General features: G+C 41.6%; 1 protein-coding gene across 2 annotated transcripts in view; it reads left to right on the top strand.

Moving 5' to 3' along the window:
- Positions 1-23653, top strand: part of LOC146805739 (stomatin-like) — a 475458-nt gene that overhangs the window by 312262 nt on the left and 139543 nt on the right. For both annotated transcript variants that reach the window (XM_085623041.1, XM_085623040.1), the window contains one exon: positions 8875-9009. In XM_085623041.1, coding sequence (XP_085479167.1) covers positions 8875-9009 — 135 coding nt within the window. The remainder of the gene's footprint in view (positions 1-8874; positions 9010-23653) is intronic.

Here is a 23653-nt window from a genome sequence, read left to right as displayed (position 1 = left end):
TCAGCATCAGTTCCCCTTCGAGGACGTCTATTGACTGTTTTAACCCACCTTGGGAAAATACCTTTTGGTCTACTTTGTTTATTGGGACCTGTGCCATTGATTGCTACCGCTCTTTGGATATTTCTGCAGGCATTGCTATTACTCTTTGAGGAATTATGGATGCGGTCGCACTGCCCCATTCTGAATTGTGAGTATTACATGTCAACTCGGGGTGCCTTTTTTTTGTGTCAAGTTTAACGGCGGGACTTCTATTTCAACTGTGAATTTTTTCGCTGTACTCTCAAGAACTGGGATTGTTAATTTTACCTGCTCGGAACTTCGTTGGTGATTTCTGTAAACCGTCACCGCCTGCATTTTTCGGACAGCAGCACCATTCTGTTTGTGAAGCCAGCTCGCGATCGCTTCTGCATGTGCTTCCTTGTCTGCGCGCATCACGGTGAAAACGTCACCATCACGTTGGGGGCACGCAGCGCGACCTTGTGCGACCGCCATTTTCTTTAAAGGAAGGAAACCAGAAACGATCATCAATTACTAATATGAGTTATTTTCGGGGACTATTATCGGAACGTCTTTCCTCACAGGACTTCAAGCGGTAATGCAATGTACTCTCATTGCTCAATTTGACTAACTTTGACAGTTTGAGCCTGATTTTTCTTATTTAACTTTCTCCAGACTACGGTGACTACGTTTTTTTATTTTGACTTGTTATTTTATTGAATTACAGTGACTGTTTTCCACAGTTCTAGACTACGGTGACTACTTTAAGTATTTTGATTTATTTTTTTTCCTGAAAGTGTGACTACATTATTGTTTTCTCCTCATAGTCATAGTTTAGCCATATGTTGTGATCAGCTCAGATATAACCATACAATTGTATTCTGTTGCAAATATTATTACACACATATTATTTTGCATTAGACTTAAGTTAACATGGCTTCCTCAACAAGTATGTCCCAACCTCCAGCATTCCTTTCTGAAAAAGGTGACCCTAATCTTCCGTGGAAAAGGTGGAGAAATGTATTTGATTCCTACATTGTGGCCATTGGTGGTGAAACATTTTCAGCTATTAGGAAACAAGCTATTCTACTACATAATTTGGGGGTCGAGGGACGAAGTATCTATGATAGTATGGATCTTATTCCTGTTGGAACAGGGGAAGGCGAATCTAATGATGTGTATGAAATGTCCATGATGATGTTAGAGAGGTATTTTGGTCCTCGTATAAATGTTGTTCTCAAGAGGCATAAATTCTTTACCAGAGTTCAAGGAGGTAATGAACGAGTAAAAAGTTATGTTGCATCTCTTAAAACTTTAGCACAAACTTTGGAGATCTTTCAGATTCTCTAGTCAGAGATCAATTAGTGTGATGCACAAACAGTACTCGGGTGCAGGAGAAACTTTTGTCTAAAAATCCTACGCTTGTTGAAGCTGTTGCAATTGTTGAGGGTATGGAAAATACTTCTTCCTGGGTGAAAGAAATGAGGAAGGGTCACGATGATAAAAAAGAGGGTTCCAGCGATATTCATGCTCTAACCGAAGCGGAAAATCTTGAGTGTTCAGAAAATGTAGCTAAGATCTCTCCTCCTGAGAAATCTCAAACTTTTGAGAAAGATTCACGTGCACGTAATTTTCCTAAGAATCCTAAGAATTTTCCAACCAAGACTGATCGAGAGATTCGCCCCAATTCCAACTCTTTCAATGGAAGTGAGAATGAAAAAACCTCCAAAGATCTGCCTAAAACTAAAGTGCTTTAGGTGTGGGAGCACTGCACACTTTTCAAATTATCCTCATTGTTATGCTAGAGAATCTATTTGCAGGTAGTGTGGAGTCAAAGGACATTATGCTTGTGTCTGTAGATCAACTCGCAATGCAGAAAAGAAAACTGAAGTTGTGCGTACAGTAATTTTGAGCGTTGACAATAGTAAAGGTGAAATTGATGTAGGAAACTTATCTATGCCTGAGTGCAAAATCGTAGTTGATGATTTTGACTTTGTAGTTCTAGCTGACTCTGGTTCTCCCTTCACAATGATTGGCAACAAGCAGTGGGATGAAGTTGTAGGTTTGGATAGTGTCGTGCTTCTTCCTCCTGACATTAGTCCTGTTAGCTATGGAGGCGCAAAAATTAATGTTTTAGGATATGTTGAGGCACGCATTCAATTCAAGAACAGAAATACGGTAGGAAAAGTCTATGTGGCTGAGAGAGGAGACAACTTATTAGGGTGGAGACATCAACGTGATCTTGGTATTATGCTTAATCCAAATGCTAAAGATCCTAAGGAGCAAGTCATGTTGGTAGATTGTGAGAATGACAAAGGTGTGTTTGACAATCAAAATTGTGAGTACTTCAACAAGTTTCCTGAGGTCTTTACTGATAACTTAGGCTGTCTTAAGGGATTTGAACACCAAATCATCCTAAAAGACCGAGCGGTACCTTGTGTGCACAAAGTAAGAAAATTGCCGAACATGATGATGGGACCACTCAAATCTGAACTTGAGAGGTTGTTGAAATTAGGGGTTATTGAGGAAATAGAAGCTTCAGAGTGGTTGGTGCCCATTGTTTTGGCTCCGAAGGATGGTGGTGCAGGTGTCAGAATGTGTGTTGACTTGTGGAGTTTGAATGAGTGGATTTGGGTGGATCGATAGCCTTTACCCAATATTTCCGAGTCTCTTAGTACACTTAAAGGGGCGCGTGTTTTTAGTGTGCTGGATCTATCGTCTGCTTATCATCAGATCCCATTGCATAAAGACTCGAGACATCTTTCTTCGTTTGTGGGAGCATACCGCTTTCTAAGGATGCCATTTGGTCTAGCATCAGCAGCGGCATGTTTCCAGAGGGTCATGAAGAAAGTTTTGGATGGCATAAGTAATATTATGTTTTTCCAAGATGATATTTTGATTTATGGAAAAGTAGAGATGGAACATAGCCAAACATTGGTTGAGGTTTTGGAGATGCTGAAAGCAAAGGGACTAACACTGAAGAAAGAAAAGTGTCGTATTGGAGTGGAAACGGTTTCATATTTAGGTCATGTGATCTCGGGTGATGGCATTCAACCAAAATTTGAACTTGCACAGTGTGTCGTAAATGCTCCTACGCCAAAAGACAAAGAACAAGTAAGGTCGTTTGTAGGCCTTGCAGAATTGTATTCTAAATTTGTACAGGGATTTGCTTGTGTAACAGAACCCATTAGAGCGCTATTGAAGAAAGGATCACATTTCACATGCTCTGGTGATTGTCAGAGGGATTTTGATGTGATTAAAACTGAGATTGGAAAAATGCCTACTCTAGGGCATTTTGATGTCATTAGGAAAACAGTGTTGAATACTGATGCTAGTCTAAAGAGGTTAGGTGCTGTTCTCTCTCAAGTGATGGATGAGAAAGAGAACAGTAGTGTTTGCATCTAGAGCTCTTAGGGATGCTGAAACCAACTATTCTTGTATTGAGAGAGAAACCTTGAGCGTTTTTGGGCTGTACAACATTTTAAATTTTATTTGTGGGGAAAACCTTTCCTAGTTAGGACAGATCATCGTCCCATTGTTCAAATATTCTCTTGCAGACAAAGTAAACATATTACACCCAGAATTAAGCGCTGGAGTGAGGGGCTGCAAGAGTATAATTTCCTAGTACAGTATATACCAGGATCCAGTAACAAGACTGCAGATTGTCTCTCTCGATTGCCTGTAGAGGAAGTAGTTAGTGGCAACGAAGTTGAAAGTGTGTGTTGGGTTGCTGAACCTTCTTTGACGCATGAGGCATGGACCGAAGGTGTAGACAGAGATAAAGTTTTGGAATCACTAAGGCTATGGATTAGTCAGAGTTGGCCAGATTACAAAACTCTGGATCATGAGATAAGAGCATATTGGTCCGTCAGAGATGAACTCTCTTTTATTTGTGGAAATCTTATGAGAGGTGAAAGAGTGGTTCCTCCAGTGGAATTTAGAAGCAGGATTATTAACACAGCTCATGAAGGTCACTTGGGGCGGAGTCTTACTAAGGCTCGAGTGAGGGAGAGATATTGCTGGCCTGGCATGGATCACATGATTGAAGATGTTGTCAAAGAGTGTGTATCCTGTGCTTCAAGTGATAAGTCACATGTTATCAGTAGGGCACCGTTGTCTCCTGTTGAGGTTCCAGATGCGGTTTGGTCTAAATTAGGTTTAGACATTATGGGACCCTTTGAATTGTTGCCGTCATATGAGCGTTTTGTCAACCTGCTTGTTGACTACACCTCTAAGTGGGTTGTTACAAAGTGTGTCTCTTCTGCGAACACTAGAACTGTTAATGATTTTCTCAAAGATGTATTTGTCTCTGAAGGTATACCTACATTTTTAATCACAGATAATGCGTACAATTAGTATCTCATGAGATGTGTGAGTTTCTCAGAGATTACAACATCGTACATCAGAAAACAGAGTTGTATGCGCCTCAAGCAAATGGTTTGACTGAGAGAATTAATCGAGTTGTTAAGGATTGTGCCCAACGATCTCTTAACGATCTCTTAACTCTGGAGTTTCATTCAGTAGCGTTTTAAGAGATACATGGTGGGCACATCGCACGACACCCAATGCGATCACTCAATTGTCACCTTTTGAAGCTTTAAGAGGTAGGAAGTCTGTTTCCAAATTAAATCCCTCTTGGTTGCCTGTGAGTTCTGGTGTTGCAGTTTCTGAAGAGGTGAGACATAAGAGAATTTTGGAACATCAACGCAAGTATAAGGCAGACTATGACTCCAGGATGCAAGTTAAGAGCAAGAAGTGGAATGTAGGTGACAGGGTTTTGGTGAGAAATCCTAAACATACCTTGAAAGGTAAATCTTCCTTCATTGGTCCTTTCACAATTGTTTCCATTAAGACAAATGTTTTGTGAAGTGTTTTAAGAAGTCCACTGATGTGCGTTTTAGAGGTAGTGGCTGTAACGTTGGTGATGAGCTTGATGATTGTGCTCACGATGATGAACATATCTCTAGGAAAAGTCCTGATTCTAGGAGACTTACTCAAAGAGATAGACATATTCCTATGAAATTCAAAGATTACATTTTGCAATGAACAGTGTATTATCATCGTAATAATTAGTTGTGAGACATACCAGCTCACTTTATGTTGCTATCTTCGTTTTCCAATTTTTATCTTAGTCATTTTTTTATAATTATTATTATTATTATTGTCTTCATTATTATTGTTTTCCTTGTAGAGGAGTTGTGTTGTAATTTAGTTAATAATGTTGCTTAGTGGAATTTTACTATGTGTTGGAATGTTCTTATGCTGAAGTACATTTGTTCCAGAGCTGAGCTGGAGACTGGACCGTTGATGCTGAACCTGTACAATTCTTAAATAAACCACAAGTTAAATCCTTCTATGTGGAAAGGATTACCTTTATTACACCAGGATTACCTTTATTACAGTAAACCTAAGGACAAATATTTTATTCATAGGTACCCTAGATATGGTTAAAAAGGTATACGACCTTTGTTTGGGTATTATGACCTCTACATCCATGCACCTGCTAATATGTTTGTGCTCAAGGAACTGCCTAAATGAAAGTCACAGGCATTTATTAGGACTTTGCCAATGGGAGGATGCCTAAAAATACACAATTCTGCACCTCAATGCAAGTGAGATAAAACTTTCCTACCTTCACCTGGTAAGCAGAATATGCCTATGTGAGGTTCAGTTGGTAGTAGTCAGCAATGGAGCGCGATTCAGGGGACAGGCACAAGCACGGCTGAGTGACCTGCTTGCGCAATGAGGTGGCAGCTGCAAAGTTCACAAGTGAGAGGGGGAGTCAAAAAGACTAAGACTAAAGGCTTTGCCAAGTTGTTTAGAAGGCAAAATGAGAAGCCTACTACCATAGCACCACAGTTAGCAATCAGAAAAGTAAGCCTTCTAACTATAACATGAACCTAACAATTACCTTGAGGTATCTTATTAAATAAAGCCATCAAACAATTAAGGCAGACCCAATTTATACATTGTATACACTGAAATTAATATTAAGTCTCTTTCTAAATACGCCTAGCAATTACTAAGGCTGGACCTAAAATGGCTATATATAGTAAATCCATTCCTATTGCATTTGCCAGAGGGTTGACAATATAAAACCCATGCCTAATGTACCTGTCAAATTGTTCAAAATGAAAAGCCCCTTCCTATGTTGTTTGTCTTCAATTCACTATGTGAAACTCACATATATTGTATTTGGCAGAGTGTTCACAATGTAAAACACCTTCCTATTTAATTTCTCTGAGTTCACAATGTGACTCCCCTTCCTACTGCATTTGTCAGTGGATTCACAATGTAAAGCCCCTGCATGTGGTGTTTGTCAAGAAGTCCACAAGCTGAAAGCCATTCCGAATGTATATGACAGAGAGTTCATAATGTATGGTTTTTGGCAAGCAATTCAATAATATCCACGTAAAGACTCTTCCTACTGTAAATTATCTTGTGTCTGCATTAACGATGCCTGTCAGTTACGATAGAAGGAACTACTTCTAGGTGAAACGAACACAACAATTGTTCAATCAAATCCTTCTAGAGAAGAGCAACATGTAGGTGAAGCAAGAGACCCTGTTTTAGTACTACTTCTTACAGCTCTTTTTAGGTGATCTGATAAGACTTTGAAGACAGTTGCTTTGTCAATCCAGACCTAAAAAACAATCAAATCCTGAAAAAATACAGGACTTATCAGAGCGGAAAGCCAAATCCTAGCCTACAAAGGTAATCTATGGGAATCCCAGCTAGACAGTACTTGTCATGTTAACCACGAAGGTACGATTCCTAAAGAAAAGCGAGGGCAAAGAAAGAGGGAGATAGATGGACGATATTGCAAAATGAGAGCACAATGAGCATGAAGGGGAATCCAACAGAGTATTTCTTGCTGCCCTCACACACCCCAAGGGATGTCATGCTTCATCATTGGGCATTGCTCCTCGTCGGACCAGCGCTGCAATGCCCTTCGTGCCCTACGAAGGGTCACTTTGGTAGGGATCTTTGTTTGATTTTGCTGTACGATGAAAAGGTGTGTGTGAGAGTGTGTAATGTGTGTGTAGGGTGGTCAAAAGTAGGTGAACGAAGAATAAAACTGTCTAGGAGATACCAAAAATCTGTTTTAATGTGGAGGTTCTCCTAACAGGATTAAATTACCAGACAAATTGTTAAAGCTACTGGCGGAGCGTAATGTGCCCTAGTAACTACGAGTGTAAAAAAATGTGATTAGGTTAACATGTTTTGTGCCTTTTTTGGTCCATAATGGATCCACTGCGCTTTGTCAGGACCAGAACAAAGGTGGGTGGTGAGCCTACCCCACACCTATAATGTGATGTAGGTATTTGGCAGTGGTAAAAATACCTGGTGTTAGAGTAGATAGGTTATGATCATTCATCCAATGAGACAATCATCAATATCCCCATTGGTTGATGCAGAGGTAAGCGCACTGCTGCTGAATGTTATCAGTGCGTGGAGGACCAGGGACCTACCCTCTACTTGCCAGGATAGAGCGAGCGGAGGAGGGTAGCTCTTGGGTTCTCAACTCATGATTTTTAACACTGTGAAATACCTATATCACGTTGTTGGGTAGGCTGACCACCCACCTTTGTTCTTGTCCTGATGAAGTGCTGTGGATCCATTAGGGATCAGAAAAGGCAGGAAACATGCTGACCTAATAAAAATTTTTTGAACTCATATCTACTAGGGCACATTACACACCTTCAGTAGTTCTAACCATTTTTTGGTTCTTTTAATCCTGTCAGGAGAACCTCCACATTAAATCAGGTTTTTGGTATCTCCTAGACAGTTTTATTCATTTTTCTCCTACTTTTGACCACCCAACACATCCATTACACCCTTGTACACACACCTTTTCATCGTATGCCAAATCACAAAAAGATATCCACCAAAGTGACTCGTCGGGCCCATAGGGCATTGTAGCAATGGACCGACGAGGAGCAATGCCCAATGATGAAGCATGATATCCCTAGGAGTGTGTGAGGGCAAAAAAAAATCTGTAGTATTCCCCTCATTGAGCTATCATTTTATAGTATTGTCCGTCTACAGTACCTTCGTGGTTGACATTACACAATTGCCTTCGGAGCCTAGGTACTGGACCTTTATTGGCTCCCAGACCCTCCTTCTTTTTATTTTGTGTGAGAAAACACTTGTCTACACGTTTTAACTTATTGTACTATCAATCCACCAATAATGGCCTAATGTCTTTAACATAACTGTTTCACGCATAAATAAATAATAACACCTCAGGAATCTGACATAATGTTTGGCAATGAACCAGTGAGGCCTAGAGCCTTGATCTTTGGTATGTCACAATAACTATTCAGGCCTACTCTGTTGAGCTAAGTCTGTGCAATGCAAGTACTAGACGCTCGCAACTTTTGCCCAATCACAACCTATAAGGAGGAAGATGAACATGTGGGCGGAGCCAAAGTCCCTCTCAGTCATGCTTCTTAAATCTCTTTTTCTGTTGTACACATAAGGTGGGTGACAACTCAGAGCTCAAGAAAGACTTAAAAATTATGTAAAATTCTGAAACGTCTGAAATTGCCTCACCCTTACCCACAGTCTTAGCAGACTGCCGATGTGCAGCTTATTATTTATATCATCAGGCATCTGGCATACTGATGAGAATGCCTGTAAAATTGCCAAGTAAATAACATTTTTGTCTATGATGTGTGGCAACAGCTAAAATTGACAATAACAAATTATGCACACTGAATTGAATTTGTCCAATTATTCTGAAATCAAAACTAGAATCCTGTTTTGAAAATCAAAATACAAGAAATACTGGTGTTGAGCAGGTAAAACTATGTGAAAGAATTTCATCTATGAAATGATCTAATTGGTACTCCTAACTCCTTTACCTTTTTACAGCACAGTCTATACTTTGCTACGAAAGATTGGGGAATAAAAGTTGAACGAGTAGAAATAAAGGACGTAAAGCTCCCACATAGTTTACAGAGAGCAATGGCTGCAGAAGCAGAGGCTGGAAGAGAAGCTAGAGCAAAGGTAAGCAGTATTGTGTGCAAGCAGGTAAAGAGTGGCAATTTGGGTAATAGACATGTGTGTTAACCTATGGAACAGTGGACTGGAATCTTACCTACTTTCAAGAGTGAACGGCCTGAGCAATCGAGCCTGTCCATCCCAGAGAGCAGCTCTAAGAGAGTGCCACATAATTTGCTAATAAGCACATACATGAGTTTCTGCTGCAGAAAACTTATGCTCTTGTACACTGCGCCAAGCATCAAAACATTTGTTCCATTTGATTTTATTCTGTATGTTGGTTTTGTAAAGCACTAACACTAGAGCAAGGTAGCAAAACCTAAACATTTTTAACATACTAATACTGAAGGGGGCTAATAAACAATTCCGAGCCTCCTCTGCGGTAGTAATGTTATATTTTATAATTATATATTATTTATCTATGTCATAGAGGTTGTAATAAGGGGCAAACAAATAATACATGATTTAAATCCTGAACCCAATTTTCACATAGATCACAAAGTCTATTCACCCTGTATAATCCCTCCCAGGCTCCAGTAATAATTTGCAAATGGAGCAAATTCATCTTTTAACAGTAAAATGGTTCTACATGCTCCATGGGGGATGTTCCATAGAACATACGGGTCAGAGTTTTTATACATACAACTCCCCACTACTATGTTGTTTCAAGAGTGGCCTGAACACAAAGATAATGCTATCTTATGACTGTTTTTTTCTATTAAAGCTTTCCATGCAGATTTTGGTTGAGAGCATATACCATTACACCCAATTTCAAAGAAGTCTAAGGCTTTCACATAATTTCTAAATACAACACTTTTTTCTCTCAAGCTGACAACATTTTTGTGTCTTAGCGCAACCCAAACAGAACTTGCATAATTTTCCAATGAAACGTTTCCCCACATTAAACATGCTGCCATGGCAAACACATAAGTTGAGAGAAGCCCAAATTCAAGCCGAAGGGCCGCTATTCTTGCTGCACAATTCAAATTGAAAATTTGGCGCCAAATGCACCCTTCCACCTTTTCAAATACATCCCACTGCTGTGCATCCACTGATTCACATGTGGAGCTCAATGATGGCTGGATTTTGATTTTATAAACAGATAAAACATGTACAAAGTGTCTTTGTCCACAACATTTATATAGCCCACCAAGTGCTGAGGCCTGGGATATAGTTTTACTTCTGCACTGGTCAATGTGATAATTGCTTGAGCACTCACTTGTGAAAATTCTTCCCAGATACGGGTACTGCTTCACAACCTCAAGTTTATTTTTACTTAAAAAACAATAAATATTGTTTCTGACCCTGCATCTCTGAGACCTAAAAATAACTTTTTTGCTTTTTAAAAAGTTATCATCAGAGTAATTACCCAACTCATTCAGACGCCTTTGCAAACCTATTGGAGTTAAATTCAATATGACAATGTCATCCGCTTAAAGCAGATAACTCAATTCCATGGGGCCTAATTTTGGTGAGTCACCTTTACACTGCCCAACCCGGCTCGGCAAATCATTGATGTACGAGGAAAAGAGGAGAGGGGCTAATAGGCATCCTTGCTTCAACCCATTGTGAGTTACCACTTTACTTATGAGGCCCTCATTACCTCTCAACAAGACCTGTGTCCATGTAGAGGGATGCAATGCTATGATCAATCTTAACAAATGCCCTGGGATCCCCATTATAGCCAGTTTTCTCCACAGCGTCCCACGGTCAACCCGGTCGAAGGTGTGGAGAAATCTATAGAGGCAACAAAAAACGCCATTCTCCTACCTATTGGAGATTTTTCAATCAGGGTTTGTAAGGCAGAAATGTTATCCATAGTGCCACTATGCTCACGGTATCCCGCTTGCTCTATGGGGACTAGATCATTACCAAAGGCCCAATCGTGGAGGTGAAGGAGTATGTTTTTGGCAAACAGTTTTCCTGTTGCATCCAGTAAGGAAATCTGCCTAAAGCTGGCAGGAGAAGTCTTAGGGCCCTTTTTATCTAGTGGAACCACTATACGTCCTCTCCAAGAGGATGGGATAGCAGTAAGAAAACACCTGGTAAAGGAAATGGGCCCATGCCAGGCTATCTTGTTTAATGATTGCTATTGTGAGATAGTCTGGGCCCATTGCACCAGAGTACCTTGCCCCTTTAATAAAACTCTATTTCCTTACAGGAAGGAGGGCCATAGATATTTGCCAAGGAGGGCTAGGCATTGGCTCCAAATTAAAACTGTTCCTAATATTTAGTGCATATACCTGTGAATATATATTGGGTCCTTTCTGCATCAGATATTAAAATGCCTTCTGCCTTAGTCGTACTATCACAGAATATGGCAATAACGGCCCAATATTTACGTGACTCACTGGACTGTGCGACCTCTCTCAATTTGATCCATTTTGAATCCTCCACCCTCCTACGTTCGGAAGCCTTAAATCCGGTTCTTGCCCGCCATAACCTATTCATTTCCCTTTGCCTGGGCAATGATGCTTGATTAAATTGGTCCCTTGTTAAAGCATTCAATTCCCGATTTAGCTTTTAAACCCTCCCTGATGTAACCACCAGGTGGTTAATAACATTGGGCAGTTTTTTTACTTCCACATTATCTAAATTGTGCCAAGCACTTCTCATACAGGTTAATGGGATTTTCCTGACCAGGATTAGAGCGCGCTTTTTTAAGATATCTTCCCAAGCATGTTAGATTTTTATTTGACCAAAATTACGTCCATTTGTTCCATAGTGGAATAGTTTCATTTCTCGGATTCCAATGATCAAGCATCTTAAATTGCAGATTAACACCCACTGATAAGATCCTGTGGTCACTCCATTCCCTCCTCAGTATATTAAACTGGGTACATGCTCCAAAGAATTTATATGATACCATCACATAATCAAAAAGTGACTGCCCCCGAGCAGCATGAAAAGTAAGGGAGGCAGGAGAATCATCTGGAAATCTTCCATTTAATATAACGAAGTTATTGGTTCTCAAACAGTCCAAAACACTCAACCCTCTCCTATCCGATCGAGTATGAGCTGGCAATATTATTTCAGGAATAGATCATCATACATCTTCCAATTCTCGGTTGCTATAGGCCAGCGAAGAACAATTTGAATTTTTGGCATTAAAATCACCTACCACAATTATCAATATGCAATCTACAGAGATACTGATTCTATGCGCAAAAGAAAAGAAGGAGTCAACAAGAGAATCGGAAGGCCTACCTGGCGGAATGTATACGTTTACCAAAAGAAGGTTGAGTGCTGACCCAGGCTCAGTTTTAAACACATACAGAGTTTAGATGAGTGAATAAAAATCAATGGGTTCCAGTTTGTACTGTTACTAAGCAGGATAGCTATGCCCCCACTTAGGTGACCTTTTATTGAGGGTTCTGCTGCACAACAGAAAACAAAGAAATTCCCAAAACTAAAATCTATGCAGCTCCATGTTTCCTGAAGGCAGATTATCCATGGACTATAAATCATTAGCGAACTCAGTTTAAAACTTGGGTTTCCTACACCTGCCACATTCTGGGACAGGATCTTTCCCCAGGGGCTACGTCTGCAGCATGGGAAGTTTCTATTTCCTTTAGGAACATTCAATGATCCAGCAACCCAGCTCCATTGTGCCAATTCAGCTTTCCCTCTCGATTTAAAAGGTCTTTGATCCTCTTGTCCTGCAATTTTAATCACTCTTTTCCCTGTGTTACTACCAACTGAGATTGTGGTACTCTCTTTCAAGTTTAAGGACCCCCTACTATTCGTTGTCACTCTGCATGAGGCCTGGAGATCTCTCTTTGGTGATTCAATCTGAGCAGCTAATGGCCACTTTTGCAAGAATACGTCAATCCCATTTTTCGTAAAGTGATGGACATTCGCCAAGACTAACATTGTAATTATCCAAGAGCTAAAAGTAACTTTGGAGATCGGGAGCCAATTTCGATGCTCCAATAAAATCTGTTCAATATCTCCACTAGTTATGAATCTAAGGTCCTTAATTTCAGATAGTAACTACAACTTCTGTTAAGTGGGCCCAGTTCTCTGTCAATCAGGGAAGCAAAGATCAGGGTATTAGAAATTTGTCCTGACTTACACCTTACTAGTGCCTTTTCGCTATGCTGTTGATCTACCCCCAGCTCCACTATCTTTGCAGAGGATGAAGAGGAAGAGGAAAAAGAGAAAACAGAGGACGAACCCGTCCCCCCCTTCATGCGGCCTTCCTTGATTATGCGCTATCTGTCCATGGAGAGTCTCAGCTCTGGAAAGATTTAAGGGAGAACTATCCACCATCTGCCCTACCTCTAACGAGGCACTAATTGTTTTTATTCCTATGCTCTTCTTAACATCCCGGTCCGACCCTGGCTTTTGAATCTCCCGTTCAGCTTCCAATTCTCCCCCTTCATTATAACCTACTATCTTCAAAACCTTGTAGCCCTCTTCTTGTCCAAGCCCCCCCAATATGGGCTCTTCTCTCATGGTTGAGGAGGAAGGAAGAGGATTTTCATCTGGGCAGCCCAATCCCTGACCACCATAGGGCCCGAGAGCCTGGGACTCTTCTTTTTTGGGACAGAATAGCATTATCAAGTTCTTCGGGAGCCTCGGAGAGCCTCAATTCTTTTGGTTTGCGTTTTGTAATACACCAATGTTTTTTTCTTCTTTACCTTCCACACTGTTACCCCCTTATGATCAGAATGAGAGGCACCCTGCCCAGGGAGATCAAGGACAGTTTCAATATTTGACTGTTTAATAAAAGAGGGGACAGTTATACTGACTGGATTGCACGAACTACTGTGGTTTCCTTTGTTTAAAATTGGATAAATATACCGGATAGCTCCCCCCTTGAGGATAGACTTCTTGACGGGCACTTGCCAGAGCGGGCTATAGCCCTGACGTACAGAAAACTTATTAACAACATGAGTGATCCCCTGACCCTACTGCGGGAGAAATGGACGGAGGACGGTATTGAGTTGGACGACGAAGGGTGGCAGACAGCGATTTCATCCCCTAAAACAGTCGCAATATCAGCGCGGCTCCGCCTGGTGCAACTCAAAATCTTGCACAGAGTATATATAACAGGGACTCAACTGGTGCACATGGGGGGTCATACAGATGGGTCTTGCAGACGGGGGTGCTCCCAGCCAGGTATTTTCATACACATCATATGGCATTGTAGACTAATCCAGGAGTACTGGCATAAAATTCATTCCATCATGAATGAAACCCTAGAGGCTCAAATCCGGCTAGAAGCTCCCAGATGCCTCCTTAATATCTGGGAACCCACAGATCTCAACACCTACACCATACAATGGGTCACACTCGGTTGCATGATAGCCAAAAGGAATATTGCACAGCATTGGGGGGCCTCAAACGCACCCACAATCGCGGACTGGAAAAAGGACCTTGATTGGTGCATGCAACGAGAGAAAACTGTATACACTGCGAGGGGTTGCCCCCGTAAATGGTCCAAGATATGGACCCCCTGGAATCTATACCGAGGTGGAATATGTACCCCCCCCCCGATTGAATGGTGTAGATGTCTCCCCTTCCCCGTAATTCCAACTGCATAAGCATATTGTGTACTGATGAATCCTTGTTTTCGCCACTACCTATGTTGTGATACTGTGATACTATGCCTTGTTGTCAAAGTGTTTCTAATAAAAAGAGTTTATAAAAAAAAAATTGGCTAAATAGAAGAGGAATTCTTAGGTGCTGGACCCTTTATATTTTCACTTACAGCATCAGGCAAGAAATTATCCACGGACGACTGACTTTGTGGGGCAGTACAACACATATTGTTTAATGCTTTAATATCCCCAACCCATCCGGTTGAGGAAGCGCCCAAGTCGCTGGAAAATCCCACTTGGACTCCCATTTCCCTTACCACAATATTAGTCTGAGTAGCATGGGTATTCAAATTGATACCCTTTTATGTCTGTCCTACAGGGGTACCAGTAGAAGAGAGAAGCTGCACACCCACCAAGATCGGGGACCGTACATCCAACACATGATCAGAGTTTACAGTGCATTTTTCTAACAAAGTTAAAATTGATTAGAGAATCCTCTTTAAAACACTTAATACATCAGAATTGTTCCTCCCTCCCCTGTGTACATTTACATCCTCATTCTCATTTCCACCCTCATTCATTAGCTGCCATATATCATGTGCCCCTTTACTTAATGACGCCTCAGAATTCGATAGACCTAATGAGCGAAAGAGAAAAACACTTGATGGGGTACTGCTCTACAAAGCTGGCATTCGTGGCTAACTAGCAGGACAGACCGTTGATAGTCTCACAGCTGATTCTTGGGCAGTCGGTGATTTTAAATTGGCCTCCATTACTTGATTTTTCCCCATGGGTATAGCGATATCCAGTAGTGTGGTGTCCTCTACGTCCACTGGGTCAAAGCTACATTAAACCCCACAGTGATTGTTCTGGGGTGTTTCAGACAGCTCCCTGAGTGAAGTCAATCCCAAATTTGGATGTACCACATTTACGGAGTCAGATATAACCATCGAGCTCAATGGATTCAGCGAAACCACATGTTCAAATAACAGCTTTTACCAGCTTCTTTTTTCCAGAAGTGACCTTAACATCTTCTGTTATATTTCATATTAGTACCCTAATATAGATCCAGAGAACATCGTACTCTTTCCCTACATCATCTCCCATTCATTTCATATGAACGAGTCTTATAAGTACACAACTTCAAATAAGGACAGAATGCCTTATAGGGACTGAACACCTTATAAGGACTGACGACGTTTAAGGACTAAACCTTTCACCTAGTTCCATGCCGTGGGTGGGTTTTTCCCAATCAATATTGCTAAGACGTCTCCTTAGCACATATGAATAATTTATGAGAAGACTCTCCAGGGAGTATACTTCACCTCTCCTATCTACGCACAGGTTTAATCCCCAACTTCATCCTCATACTGAACAATGGCACACGCACATGTACTGTGTAAATACAGCACCTCTTGCTATCAGTAGGCAGGAGGGAACTGAGACTTCAAGGCCGACACACTGACCAGAGATGCTGTGGCCCGACATGCAATCGCTCCAGCTGACAGTGGTCTGTCTATCCCTTGCGCGGTGTCCAACTCAAGTCCAGGTCGAAGTCCCACACTCTCACTGTTCAGGTAATGTGGTCCGACTAAATCCTAGCGGGATTCTTGGCTCTTAGGCTTATTAGCTCTTTCACACCTACTCACATGCTAAGTATACTTAGGTACATCTAGACAGGCATCGTAGGAGTACGCGCTTTATTTTATAAATGCATTTTATATTCATGTATATGTTCATGACTATTGCAAAATGGTAGAACTGTACTATTGCTTTTTATTCACTGTACTGCTGATCCTATATCTCTGCTACTGTGTAACAATTGTAGCAGCGCATATATTTTACACGAGAAGAACAACAGTGCAATAAATTCTTATTCTAAACACGCTCGACTGTTTCTTCTGTGTATCTCTCTGAGAGAAAATGAGCAAGCACGAATGGCTGGGTGAAAAGTAGTATATTGTTTCCACGAGTCTGAGGAATCAGGGTTTGTTGTGTTCTGAGGTTACCAAAAACTAATATCTCTGATAAAAGGAGATTCTAGTGGCACTGTGAGCTAGCTAATGAAAAAATAGGCTAACATACTCGGCGGAGGTGTACAGTCAGTCTACCACTAGACCCACAGTATATGTTATCCAAAAACAGCGCAGGTCCTGCATGAAGGGTACTATAGGAACTACACTACATGGCGCCAGCAACGTTTGGTACTTATTTAACAGTAGAATCTGAGTAGCTCAGTCGTGCTTATTCTCAGAGACCCTACTTACAAAACCCAGAGACGTCTGGAGTGGGTAGGCACAAAAAACTCCACCACAACTGAGTAGGCGAGATATCCTATTTATTGGCTGTTGGTTATTCAAGCTTGAAGGAATTATTCCCAAAATTGTGCATAAAACCTTTTTCATAATTTCCTTGGACAAATAGTCTGTGTTCTATACACAATGGCTAACGAAGAGGGAGTCTTAAACCCAAAAAACCAGGCACTTAGTCAATCTGGTGAGGAAGATGACAATGCAATACAAATTGCAGCCAAAGACATACTCTGACAGTTAATGAGATGAATACAATGGGCTAATTCTCTTACTGCAACAGACGTTGAATACAGATTTGATCCAAGTTTAAAAACACAGTCATTCCTGCAATATGAACAAGAAAATCCTCTACCAAATGAAATCTTGCCTCTCGATCAGTATGAATATATTATTTATTCTGACGGATCTGCGCAACCAGCCATAGGAAGTAAGCAGCAATATTTTTCGGCGTGTGCTATCGTTAAAGGTCGCATGCGTGATGGCAAGTTCCATCCTAGTTGCACAAAAACGCAATCTCTAGGAGACTGCACGGCTCAGTTGGCAGAATTAAAAGCACAGATACTGGCACTTGTAAATACGGATCACGAATTCCCCACACTAATTGTGTGTGAATCTTTTTACTGTGTACAGTCACACAATGAGTACTTACAGCATTGGGAACAAAACGGGTTTACGGACGCAAAAGGTAGCATAATTAAGCACAAAATGCTATGGAAACAGGTAGTAGAGTTGAAAGCCGAGCTACCGAGGACTCATGTGATCCATACACTGAGTCGTCAATGTGATGGCGTTCACGTTGCAGGGAATTCATTGGCTGATAAAGCCGCAAAGGAGGCTGTTCGCACGGCTTCCGTAGCTGCGCTGACTCATTCAAAAACGAGAATAGACGGAGATATTCTGGTAGCTGTCATCGCATCACGCAAAGGCAGCACAGCAGTACCTAAAAAGTTTCCACTCAAATACTCCTACAAGTTAGATGCACAAAGCATTCCATATGCTCAGATTCCTGGAGTGGGGGATAGAGTAATACCAAATATGGATTGTAGGCAGGGTTTAATACTAGCTGCACATGAGGGTTTGGGCTCTGTGCACACAGGCGTCACAGCGACTATTTCTTTACTGAAACAGCGCTATTGGTGGCCAGGGTTAACTTAGCAAACTAAAGACTATGTCTTGAAATGCGACATCTGCCAGCAGATGAAAGGCTCCACCATTGCACGCCCGGCACAGACGCCAATATTAAAATCAGACAAACCTCTTGCATGTGTGTACTTGGACCACAGTGGCCCCTTACAAATGGACGGGGCTTACAGATATATCATGGTTGCAGTGGATTCCTGCTTGAGATTCCTATGGGTATGGCCGCAACGCTCAGCTGACTCTCAACCTGTTATCAAAGATTTGCGAGTCTTTATCGGCACATACGCAGTTAGCACGTTACATTCTGACCGCGGCCCTGCGTTTAGCGCTCTGGCTTACAAAGAGGCCATGGAAGGAATGGGCGTAGAATTGCGGTTCTCATCTCTGTACCATCCCGAGGGAAATTCGGTTGTGGAGAGAAAAAAACGGGACTTAAAGCAATCTTTAACAGCTAGGGTATTAGGCAAGGGCGGTAGTTGGTTCAAACACCTTTATGGGGCACAGCGGGCATTAAACAACCAGCCAAGAAACTCTCTAGGGGGTGTCACTACATATGAGGTCCTCTTTGGGACATGAATGTGGGTACCTGATCTTGATTGTGAAGGCGCAGCAGCGGATGAAAAACCATTTGATATCCATGATCGTTTGGCTGTTTTACAGGATCTAAATGAATCCAGGAAAAAACAAAGCAATGTCCGTCTAAAGCAGACCGCCACTGAGGAAGTCAGGGTAGTCACGGCAAGGCCTGTCTGGATCCCAAAAGTCAGGGATCTGGTCAGAGAGAAAATTGCGGACAAAAAGGAATTTGGACCTTCATACAGAAAACCTGTACCAGTCCTTGCAGTACAAGGAACAAGAACTGTACTGCTCCCGCCTCTTGCCGGAAAAATGGAGAAAAGATTTGTCTCAATCGACCTAATCAAACTACACTATGTGGCCGATACTAAACAGTAGGCCTAGTGGACTCCACTATAGCAGATGCCCCCCTCTAGCTACAATCCAAGAAGTTCAAACAGAAAGACTCATCACGTTTGAAGAGCCACCTGTAAGCGATAAAGGACTAAGCAACAATGCTATGGAACTTGCTCCACTTGAACCGGGCATTCAAATTCAAAATGAAAATCTGAATAATTCACAAGTTGCAATTAGCCCTAATACAGACGTCTACATCAACATGCCTCGTCGAGAGGTAAATAACATTTCAACTAATCCCGATGCAATTCCTACAATTGATCTAACTGCTTCTGGCTACTTCATTAACCCCTTCAGTGCCCATGACGAGCTGGACTCGTCATGGGCTGTGGTGGCGCTGTGCCCATGACGAGTCCAGCTCGTCATGAACTCCGCCCGCTAATGGAAGGCGCGGCACTGGGCGGGGAAAGGGGCGGGCATGCAAGGGGTTAACTTTGATACGTTTTCTCTGCACCCAAGTGAGCCGGAAACAACGCCAGCCAAAACACCATTCAAGCAACAAATAAATAATTTTTTTCTCTTTCTTCAAAAGACATTCCTGGTATCGCCTTGAATTGAACTCTGGGTAACTTCTGGGATATGGTTTTTTCTTTTCTGGCTAGGCTTAGTATTGACTTTTAGTATGCTTTTTAATGGACGCTATCTTCAACAAAGTTCCACAGCCCAAAAGGTCAACATCCTACTGAAGCCACATACATCATCACATCGTGAACAAAGGGACATCAGTGAACATTACAGCAGTTCCCATACCCAATGGTATAGTATGGGACAAGGTTGATTTTAACATATTGGGCCCGACTGAACTTTTAAAAATTAATCATGTATTTAAAATATCATTAAGTGATATCATTACCTCAAGTACATTTTCTGATGATTGGGACACTGAAACAGTAAATAACATGTTGTCTGATTTAGAGAAAACTGTTGCATTTTCTAATAATGAAATGTTAGAGGGTTCTACAGACTATGACAAATTGTACTTTTACCAACATTATGGTCATCATTTCCTGCACAAATCCATTTCAGCTAGGAATGTTTTTGAATACCATCAGTGGGAACATTGCCCAACACCACCAAAAAGTAGTTCACAAGCGTTTGCACAGAAATTTGCATACTTTTCAGGGTTTAACACAACAGATCCAGCCTCATATTACTATATGGTTGCACCAACATCAGCACTGAAAATTATGTTGACAAACACTAAACAGATTTACTCTGCTTCCTTTTTGGCCCAATTGTCTGAACAGGGTTTCAACCTATGAAAAGACGAAATTGACTCGAAATCAATTTGGGGTTTGAGGAACTGGCAAGTCCAGGGTACAGAGGCACTATTTAGAGCATGCCTCATTCCACAGCAGATGATCGTTTTAAATAAGACTGTGCAACAGACATCCTGTCTTGGAATAGCCAAGATAAAGGACCTGAACACTCCAAGATTTCCTACACCAACACATGGATGGCAGAATTATTCTATACAGGAAGGGGCAACAGTTGATGACATACTAAAGTACAATAGATCAGACTCAAATTGGAAGGAGTGGATGGTTTAGCCCTTAGACACAAACACATGTCATAAGCGGTTCCCGAACATCACCGAGGGACTAAGCATGCATAGGCCAGACCCATGAGAGAACATCCAGGGGTAGTGACATCCTACAGTGTTGGGACGTTGTGCTAGATTGGCTAGAAACCTCAACACTTGCAGAAGTGAAACAACACTTATCTTTACTCTCACATGACATGGATCTTAGGGACTTTTTACTAGGACCTAGGAAACAACTTCAAAAACGTTTCATATATGCAGGCATTTATGCTGCCTATAATGAAATCTGGAAGATTTCCCATCAAGAAGCTGCAGAGGGAATACGGGAAATATTCTGTATAAACTTAGAAAAAGGTTTTGCTGTGGTAGATAAAGACTTAACAACTTTGACCTTCAGAATATACTGCTATTAGTATACTGGAACAGGATTTAGCCATATAACAACACGGCCAATCACAGATACGTTCTATTATGCTATTCAGCTGGACGCTGCAATCTTTGCGTGTAGGCTTTGTGCCTTGGCGTTTTATAAACAGTACATCTGTTTTTAGAATACAATCTAACTGATACACAGATAGAAATGGCACAAAGGGGAGCTAAATATACAATGCTGCAAAGTGAAAAACTGGATAGGCTACCATTCACACTGGCTGAATTACCATCAACAGAGTGGCTAATTCACGGCCAAATCACTCTCCCGGTCACGACCTTTCAGTTTCACTATTGCCTTGAGCAAAGGCAGGCAAGCAGAAATGAAAAATTGGGTAAAGAATAAATTAAGAAATCCTGGGATTTACCATATAGATTTTGATGCCGGAGTGGGGATCAGGAAGTGTTTCTTAGTGGTACTAACTGCAAGAACGCTTTAAGCGGTTCTCTCATGTGCCAAAATATCGTTTTGCATGGAGCCTCTAATTGTTCAATAGAGAATCTGTCTTGCCACATGAAAGAAACTCCAGTTGCCGTGATCACGGCAGCATTTGAGTTACTTTTGAACGGGAGTTACTTGATGCTGAACGATCAAGGTTGTTGTGGGATGCTCCCGGGCATTGCCTATCTGGTCACCGTGACCACTAAAGTTACTTGCTGTATGCAAGTATTGTTTCCTCCGACAAATACAGTCAGGGAGGCGCCACCATGGCCTTCACTGAATATTTATTTTATACAGTTTGATGCTTTAAGCAGAATGAAAGCCATGCTTTTACAGCAGACCGTGCCGTTAACCTCCGCTCAAGAAACCTTTGAACTCCGAGTTGCAAGGACCTCGACAGAGATACAGGCGCTAATACGTACTAACTGCCCCCTACATTTCGTAGAATTGCTGGGTCATATTGTCAATATGTCAAATACGAGTGGCAGTATACACCTATTTAAGACCAGGATTCCTTAGCACCTTCCAAACAATCCTCGGAATTATTTCTAACTTTATACACTCCGTATTTGGAAGCATTTTCGGGGGTCTTCCTCTGATCCTGCTGGCTGTAGCTTGAATCATGATTGTTGTTTACTTGCTGCGCAATGGACGGACCATCCGTCAGTGAGATTGCAAAAGCTCTCTTGGAGAGACATTATCGTGAGCGCGTGGTACAACATCTGGGTGCGCCTCCCCTTCGAGAACTAAGTGCGTCTTGGTTCTTATCGTTCAGACCAGTCTTCGAAGACTGCATTGTACCTGTTTTACGATGCCTGTTTTGCGTAGAAGAATGCGTGTTGGACATCTGTCTGGCACCTCTAATGGAAATGCCGGCGAACTTAGACTTCAGTCTAGAACCACTGCGGTCCCATGTTCAACTCTGTCTTCAGTGTATTCCCATCTTGACAAATGCATTCCTCGAGGATCCGTAGGTGCCCTTTTCAACTGAGTTGAATTTCAGCTCCAGCATTGGCACCGAGGTATCAACTACAGCACCTGCTGCCTCTCCGACAACTGTTGGCAGCGCAGAATTTCATCTATGCACCCTTGACATGCTATGCGAGGTATTACAATGTTTGTCCCCTGCGGCAGCAAGGCAGCGATAATGTTATGTCTCCCAGCCAGGACATTTAATCTGAATCTGGCTCACCATGTACTTGGGAACGAATCAGCTTTTTCTTTCCCCTTTTTCTCAAAATAACTTTTTTCAAATTGACACTTTCCATAACTAAGCATGGCCTTCTAAGTACGCTTGCAGTAGTTCAGCTTGTGTGATCGAACTCATTTAGAACTGTGATTTGCGGAACTTTACAACAAAAGTCAAACTTTAACAAAGAACATTTTTTTCCTCGTTTTTTAAACTGTTTTTAAATGATTTTTTAACGTTTTTAGAAACATTTTAAATGACTTATTGATAATTTTATGCACGGACACTGTTATAAATGTGTATCTCAAATTGTGTATTATTATTGTTAAGTGTAAGGTGGAGTGGGTGTTATATTTCATATCAGTACCCTAATATAGGTCCAGAGAACATCGTACTCTTTCCCTACATCATCTCCCCTTCAATTCATATGAACGAGCCTTATAAGGACATAACTCCAAATAAGGACAGAATGCCTTATAGGGACTGAACGCCTTATAGGTACTGACGCCTTTTAAGGTCTATACCTTTCAGCTAGTTCCATGCCGAGGGTGGGTTTTTCCCAATCGATATTGCTAAGACGTCATCCTTAGCACATATGAATAATTTATGAGAACACTCTCCAGGGGGTATACTTCACCTCTCCTATCTGTGCACAACGTTCAATCCACAACGTCATCCTCATACTGAACAATGGCTAACACACGCACATGGACTGTATAAATACATCACCTCTTGCTATCAGTAGGCAGGAGGGAACCGAGACTTCAAGGCCGACACACTGACCAGAGACGCTGCGGCTCCGACATGCAATCGCTCCAGCTGTCAGTGGTCTGACTATCCCTTGCGGGGTGTCCAACTCAAGTCCAGGACAAAGTCCCACACTCTCTATTCAGGGAATGGGGTTTGACTAAATCCTAGCGGGATCCTTACCTTTTAGGCTTATTAGCTCTTTCACACCTACTCACATGCTAGGTACACTTAGGTACAATGAGACAGGCATCGTAGGAGTACGTTCTTTATTTTATAAATGCATTTTATATTCATGTATATGTTCATGATTATTGCAAAATGGCAGAA

The sequence above is a fragment of the Triturus cristatus genome, chromosome 8 (assembly GCF_964204655.1).
Source record: "Triturus cristatus chromosome 8, aTriCri1.1, whole genome shotgun sequence".
Taxonomy (NCBI): Eukaryota; Metazoa; Chordata; class Amphibia; order Caudata; family Salamandridae; genus Triturus; species Triturus cristatus.
This window is presented reverse-complemented; position numbering and strand designations above follow the sequence as displayed.